Source organism: Carassius carassius, chromosome 25 (assembly GCF_963082965.1).
Source record: "Carassius carassius chromosome 25, fCarCar2.1, whole genome shotgun sequence".
In the NCBI taxonomy this organism is placed as follows: Eukaryota; Metazoa; Chordata; class Actinopteri; order Cypriniformes; family Cyprinidae; genus Carassius; species Carassius carassius.
In genome coordinates this window covers 31,458,059-31,465,212 of record NC_081779.1, presented here as the reverse complement: position 1 = coordinate 31,465,212, position 7,154 = coordinate 31,458,059, and the positions used below count along the sequence as shown (strand labels likewise).

The 7,154-nt window shown below is 39.0% G+C and overlaps 2 protein-coding genes across 3 annotated transcripts; both read right to left on the bottom strand.

Annotated features, from left to right (window-relative positions):
• Positions 1–248: 248 nt before the first annotated feature.
• On the bottom strand, positions 249–3,276 carry LOC132104800 (uncharacterized). Of its 2 annotated transcripts, XM_059510337.1 has the most exons (4): positions 1,720–3,276; positions 1,005–1,301; positions 797–830; positions 249–764 (listed from the first exon to the last, which is right to left on the bottom strand). In XM_059510337.1, exons 1-4 carry the CDS (start codon positions 1,820–1,822, stop codon positions 461–463), a joined length of 738 nt encoding a protein of 245 aa, XP_059366320.1. In that variant the 5' UTR covers positions 1,823–3,276; the 3' UTR covers positions 249–460. The 2 variants fall into 2 exon arrangements, with proteins under 2 accessions (XP_059366320.1, XP_059366319.1); XM_059510336.1 differs by having other exon boundaries at positions 249–830; positions 1,720–3,274.
• Positions 3,277–4,432: 1,156 nt separating this feature from the next.
• LOC132104581 (THAP domain-containing protein 6-like) lies at positions 4,433–6,377 on the bottom strand. The gene is made up of 4 exons (XM_059510147.1): positions 5,705–6,377; positions 5,459–5,541; positions 4,710–4,965; positions 4,433–4,599 (listed from the first exon to the last, which is right to left on the bottom strand). Exons 1-4 carry the CDS (start codon positions 5,880–5,882, stop codon positions 4,433–4,435), a joined length of 684 nt encoding a protein of 227 aa, XP_059366130.1. The 5' UTR covers positions 5,883–6,377.
• Positions 6,378–7,154: the final 777 nt, after the last annotated feature.

Sequence of the window (7,154 nt, the reverse complement as noted above, 5' to 3'; positions counted from 1 at the left end):
TCCCAAAATACATACTGAAAATAAAGGCTTACTGTGTGGTAACCTCTTGGTGTAGAAGCATATTCCTGGTCTCAAATGAAAGGTAACACTCTGAAGTTTCTTGTAGACTATTTGGATTGTATGTCAGGGGTTCTGATATAGAATGACTACACAAAATATGGAATAATTACACAAAAGGCTATTTATTTTTTTTAACTATTATAAAAGTGACATTTGCAATAAAAAAAAATAGATACAAGATTCCCCTTTACAAATATACATAAAAAAATGCTGCATGTTGAAATCCCCACCCTGTAGAGAGAACTACACTACTGTGGAGGACAGAGAAAAAAAAAATGACCCAAAATAACAGAGCTTGGGCTAATGCCCTTTGAAAAGGACAGTTTTATTGAGCTTCTGTTGCATGTTGTTGCTCTGTAAGGCAAGGTTAGTCATTTTAGCGATGTGGTGCAACCTTAGCTTAAAAAACAGGGACACAACTACTGTTAACAGCGTATGGTGGTGGCTGTCTATGCCATACTGCGTTTCGCCAATGTGCTCCCCGAGCACAAACACATCCTCTGACCCTATCCTCTTCCGTACAGTGTACACGACCTCTAGCAGTTTGATGGGCTGTGATCGTCTGGTACTTGCTGATGCCTGACGAATGACCCACTCTGCTGCCCTGACGACCCTCACTGTGCCTTCTGATGGAATCACCAGACCTCCATTGTTTTTTAAGATCAGCAGGTGGTAGCTCTGGTCCTTGATGGCAGATGCAGCGTCTGTCACTAGGCTGGCACGGCATACATCACACGACAGCTTCTTCAGAGCCCGTCGCACAACAAATCCTGAAACTTGAGTTAGTATAATAATATCATTACTTATAATAATAATAATCATTAATAAGGATGTGGAAATTAAGGGAAAATTTCTCTTTATGGACTTGCGAGATTGTTTTCCCCCAGAATTTGACTATTGGCACTATCGGTTATAGGCAAAATCAACTTTCAGTCAGCCTTTACCTGAAATGTACACGAGAGCGTTGTCCACAAGACCATCAAAGCGGATGGGAAGGTAGCTGTGGTCATGTATTAGGGCAGGAATGTCAGCAAATGGGGATGGAAGATCTTCTCCTCCTGCTGCAGAGGACATATCTACAGCTGACAGGCTTGTAGAGGTGTCAACGACAGCTGGTAGGGACTGTGTGTCATCCTGTGCCGTCACATTGCCTCTGCATGGTTTAACAACCCCACACCGGGCCATCAGCTTCCTAAAGATGTACTTGAACTGGCTGGCATTAGGGTTGTTATTCCAGCCACCTTAAAAAAAAACAAAAAATAAAAAAAGATATATGAGTATAGTACACAGATATTCGATACATGCTTTAAAAATGTTTTATGCTTAAAAAAAAAAAAATTAGAACTAGCCACCCCTGAATGATCTTTCCATATAAATTAAGTTGAATGACATTATCATACAATTCAGACTGTATCAGTGGTGATAAATTCTGCAAACAGATAGTCAAACACAGGCATTTTTCTAAATACTCAAAATGGTTTGTGACACTTCCAGGTACTGTGTATGTCTTAGGGTTAGGGTTACTGTGCATGTCTTCAGAAAACAAATTTTACAAAACATAAAAACATATGGACCGACAAACTGAAAACAATACAAGCGTTTGCTGACACTTTGTGTCACTTAGTGTAGCGGCTGGTAAATATTAATGATGAACCCTACCGGATGCTCTGATGGAGTTGAAGAGAAGCTCCAAGTGGTCCTGGCTGAACCTGTAGGTCAGGACATATCGCTGTCCTTCAAGCAGCACAGGAACCATCGACATCAATGTGTCAATGTTTATGATGAAGCCCAGGACAGAGAGGAATCTTCAAAAGCAAATACTGTATTATTATGATGATCCTCCCAAAACAGGACACAAGAAAGCAGGGATGCAAACTAACGGTGCAGGGTGAGAATGGTGAATGCTCCCAGAGCAGCACTTCTCAGGACAGACACAAATCCACATTTCACACAATTAACTTAATTGCCATAATTGGGTGTAAAGCTGACTAGTTTGCATCCCTGACCTTAAAAGTATAATCAGTGTGAGGTTTAGGATTCTTAAAATTACTTTTAGGACACTAAATCTTCTGGAATCAATTCACAACATAACAAGCAGACCATCCAATACATACCATTTTAACACCGGCATCTGGGGAGAAAAAAACTGAATACAAGAGAATTGGAACTGAAACAAATTTGCAGACAGCAAACACATTGGAGCAAGATAGTATCATATTAATAATACGTACCACTTTATGAACTTGACGCAGACAGAAAAGAGCATCTTATGAACTCGATGCAGAAGATAGATAAACAAGAGAACAACAATCATCTCATGAACTTATATCATGGACTTGATGGATGCACTGAAACAGGTAGAGTTTTACCTTAGATAGATTAATGATTTGTAAATTGACTACTTGTATACATCAAACGAAGAATAAAATAAAACCATATTTTCTAAATCAGCCACCTCATTCTGATAATTTAATTATAATAAAGAATTTGAACTGGGTATTGACGACTACAAATGGTGTCAGTGCATCACTATTACAACAATCACTATTTTAAAAGACCTCTTTGTTCGGTAAAGGGGTTTGCCATCTTCCATCTTCAAAGTGAGCAAGTACCCTCTGACTTTTGACAAGAACTCCCTGGTGCTTGTCCAATTCCTAGAACCAAGGGGGGCTTTGAACCCTTTAGCTCTGGGATTGCGGCTGTTCAAGATGTCAAACAGCCTGTCTGTTATCTATAAACAAATATCTAAATTAACCGGAAGCACTGAAATCATCACTATAACTGAGTGTCAACAGGTATCAGATAGCAAACACCAAAGTATGAGGCATAGTTTAATTTCTCTCCATTTCCTCTGTGGCTATGCTTTTTAAAATTAAATTGCTGCACTGTTTTAAACCTGTAAATCTGACATGTGACAATAAGGGTGCTTCTGAGGTAAGTATGAGATAGGTATAAACAGTTTTATCCAAGTTCTTGCATATTGTTGAATTTGATAAGAAAAAGAAAAAAGGGTTAATCCTGGTGGCATTCACCTTTTAACAACCACCCTCGTTTTGGGGTTGCTGACCAGCAGACCAACCACAAAGGTAGGGTGGGTGTTAAAGGGTTAAAGGGGTTAAACCAATTAATCACTCAAATGTTAGAAATCATTTTGGTCAAATGATGCAAATCCCTAGCTGCATTACCTTAATGAATTCAGAAGTAGCCTCACAATCTCTGAACTCTGGATAGCCCACCTCCTGTAACATGCAGAGTGCCACTGCCACAGAGCTACTCAAAGTCTGGGCAGCCAGGGAGACCTTGATTGAGTTTATAAGGAGAAATGAAGTACAAATTAGCACTACAAGATACAAACATCATCAAAAAGTATAAAAACACAATAATGCCCTAGAGCCCATTACTATTGCGCCCCTCCATACATTAATCATCATACAAATATACCTTCATCTTCTGATTAGCAAAGTTCACATGCTTATCTGTGACTCTGTTGGCAGCATGTAGTCCACTTTTCTTTTGGACATTGTTCAGATGAACTATGTACTTCCAATTGATAGTGCCAGTAGTGCTTCTAATTGGGCTGTACGCCTGCAGAATCAGATTTTTTTTTCCACTGCACACGTCAAATGTAGAGCACCATATGTTCTGCACAATTATGCAAATACAATCAAAATATATAAAAAGCACTTTTACAGAGTCAACCAGAGCAAATATGCGCAATAATGTATGCAACAATGAGCACGTACCTGCAACATATTGTGTGTCAGCTTCAGCATGTGGCAAGCATCCATCATAACAAAAACATTGTCATGGGTTACTGGATGTGGGAAATGGGTCTTCAAGGGCTCACAGGGGTCTGCTTTTAGATCGCCCCCAAGTTGAGTGCACATACTTACATTGGATGCATGACCATCCATTGTCATGCACACCACTCTTATCTGACGACGATGCAGCTCTTCTAATGCATGCTCTACTAAGACTTTCTGTGATTGTGGTGTAAGGGACTTGGTCAAATAATATGCAATTGGAGCTTTCCAATAACCTTGAAGCCCAACCACCATAAACACAAGAACATCGGAAGCTATGTCAGTCTCATTCAATCGATCCCTTATGTCCACATATCCAAACATTGTTTGTGTCTGAGGATCATCCGTACTTGACCTCGTCTTCCTGACGCCGTCTTTCCAGCATGTCCAACATCATTTTATTGAGACCAGGTCCGGCATCAAGAGAGCATCCCTATTGTGGGCACACAAAAAATAGCTATAATATCAACATGTATCAGCATGATACATGAGCTGTTAGATCAGTAAGTTTAACCATTCATGATAATATTGTCTGTAGTGCTTAATGTAATTCAGTATAAAATTAAACATCATGAAGAATACCTTTGCAATGAACTGGGATGTGGCAGGTGAATATGCAGGGTATCTCTCAGGTAGTGATATGCCTTTGGACCATGCAGATGGAGCGTAAGGGCAAAATCTCTCTGGGCCTTGGTGTACTCTATGCCCTGCCTCGACAGGAGATGAACCTGAAGATCTGAAATTCAATTAGCAAAGTGATTCAGTGGGTATCCTTTTAATAGTAACTAGGAATTCAACAAAGAACTTAAAATACACAAAATATTCAATGTAATATTTTTATTTTACCCGAGTAGCATTCAAGGTTGTCTTTCAGCTCTTCGTTGATGAGATTTTTCTCCTTCAGTTCCTCCAGAAGAGCCTGCATGTTCATCTTGGACCTCTTTTCTCTCCTCAAGGCATTACTCTTCTCCCGCTGCAGTTTCCTCACTCTCGCTGAGGCTTCTTCAAGTTTGGCCTTTATAGCCTTAGGGCAAGCAGGCAATGCATACAAGTGGTCAGTGGCCTGCCGCTTGCGTCTCAAATTCCTCTCTCCAGTGGCTCCCTGTTGTTTTGCCAAAATATACAAATATATAAATAATAGTAATATGGAAATTAATAAGTTACTTTTTTTACAATTCAATCTTCACTTTTCAATTCTGTGAGCCTAAATACATGTTTAGGTTCTCCAATTCTCCAACAGAAAACACAACAGCATACAATTAAGAAATTGTATAGGCTTGTCCACTTATAAGGCAAAAATATGTTTTGTGGCTCTGGACAAAAATGGCTCTTTTGATTGTAAAGGTTGCCTACCCCTGGGTTTAGTATCTAGCCTACCCCTAGATGTTTATTCATTCAAGTATATGAGCGACGGAGCAAGTGAGATAGCCAGTAGTTCTCAAACTTTTTACACAGAGTACCACCTCAAATAATATTGGGCTCTTAGCCTACTAACACCATCATAAACCTTTCTGGGTACCACCAAGATAAAGGATTTAATATAACAAGCCACATCATGCTCTCATTTGTTTGACATTCCACATGTAAACACTCACAACATCATGTTGAGGTACATCCTGAGACAAGTCCATTGGCAGGATGTCTTCCGCTCTTCTAGAGGTGCTTGTGCTTTTTGCTGCTACCAGCTAAAATAAAGTAAAGTAAAGAAGTTTTGAGTGTCTAAAATGTGCTGTAATAAACACCACATTATATAACTTGCAGAAACAAAAACTAAAGTGACATTTAATCACATATTGATCTCTCAATCTTATACACCTTGAATTACTGTTGGTCAATGATACATACCCTTTGAAGATGAGCTGGAAAGTTGAAAATGTTTGGCACAACACCATCTTTAAGCCGGACATTGTGCCCCGTTCTGTCAAAGTCCTCACTCCTGAAGTGCTCACTGCAGAGCAGTGTCCTGTCAGAGGCAACAAAACCGTCTCTTCTTAGGGCAAGTTCCCACTGCCTCCTCATCTTTCCGGTTTTGGTTAAACCTTAAAAATGTGAGAAATGTACCCAGATATATAAATTATTGTCAACATTTCCAACCCTTTTTTCCTTCTTTTAACATTAAGGGTAAGGACACCTAAATTATCATATGTTTTGGGTACCTGTATGTATGAATGTGTGTGTGTGTGCATGTATGCATCATGTATGCATGTATGTACTTTAGAATAAGACAACCACACTAAACTAGTTATAAAAAGGTGTCCAAAAGAAACATTCTGCGATTGTGTAAACAAACTTGTAAAAATCTTTGGGTCAGCAACAATCTTGTAATACTATTATGTCATAGCCCCGCAGTTCCTGTGTAACAGGACCTGTACTGTACATACATCCACTAAGTAACTAAAGATTATCCCAAATATAATCATAATATTTTCATATCTTACAGGTGAAAGGTGATCCCACGGGCTCTCGTTTTGAGACTACGGTGATTGGAGCATCCGTAGGCTGCACAAAAGTCTGGCATCTTCTCCTATAAAGCCAGCAATTTCCTGTATCATAATGTAAGATGTTTTTAAAAAAACCAAACCGATTGGAAATCATGTGCAACTTAAGTTATATTGAAAAGAAAGAGCAATTCTGCCTCTCCCACTGATGTAAAATTGCTGGGTAGCAGCTAAACTGTAACTACTAACGTTAGGTCTCACTCAACCACATCCACAAAGACTGTAATTTTGACAAAATATTGGTTGTCATAAAATCGTTATTGGTGTCAGTAAAACCTATATAATTGAACAGCTCGATTGTGGTCTCAGCCTTGATAACTTGCACAACTATGATACACGATTAAGTCGTCTTTCGAAGAAAAGCTGCAATTTCAACATGTTCACGCATCCAGAATTATAGCCACGTTATTAACGTTTGTAAGAAATCAAACATTTTGTAAATCCGTCAAGATTTCAGCGAGATAAGAGTATTTGTGTTCGTGCAGATTACTCACCTTACATCAGGTACCACAGAGCCCGCCAGAAAGCTTGCCTGTGACAAGATGGCCGCCGGTGATGACATTAGAGACTCCGCCGTAAGACATCTACCCATTATTATGTATATCTATGTATGAAACTGTCACATGTTAACTGTTATGTTCTATTCCTCCTCGCTTTTTAAAGGATCTATTTGAAATTTTGGGCCCTAATATACAGGTCCTTCTCAAAAAATTTGCATATTGTGATAAAGTTCATTATTGTCCATAATGTAATGATAAAAATTAAACTTTCATATATTTTAAATTCATTGCAC

What these genes read in the sequence shown, in the direction of transcription:
- LOC132104800 (XM_059510336.1), bottom strand. Translation starts at nt 1,822, where the DNA reads ATGTCGATGGTTCCTGTGCTGCTTGAAGGACAGCGATATGTCCTGACC. An exon ending in CAACTCCATCAGAGCATCCG is followed by an intron (nt 1,302 to 1,719) that starts GTAGGGTTCATC and finishes TTTTTTTTTAAG; the next exon opens with GTGGCTGGAATAACAACCCT. An exon ending in CGCTCTCGTGTACATTTCAG is followed by an intron (nt 831 to 1,004) that starts GTAAAGGCTGAC and finishes CTCAAGTTTCAG; the next exon opens with GATTTGTTGTGCGACGGGCT.
- LOC132104581 (XM_059510147.1), bottom strand. Translation starts at nt 5,882, where the DNA reads ATGAGGAGGCAGTGGGAACTTGCCCTAAGAAGAGACGGTTTTGTTGCC. An exon ending in AGCTCATCTTCAAAGGGTAT is followed by an intron (nt 5,542 to 5,704) that starts GTATCATTGACC and finishes TTTAGCTGGTAG; the next exon opens with CAGCAAAAAGCACAAGCACC. An exon ending in CAACCTTGAATGCTACTCGG is followed by an intron (nt 4,600 to 4,709) that starts GTAAAATAAAAA and finishes ATTGAATTTCAG; the next exon opens with ATCTTCAGGTTCATCTCCTG.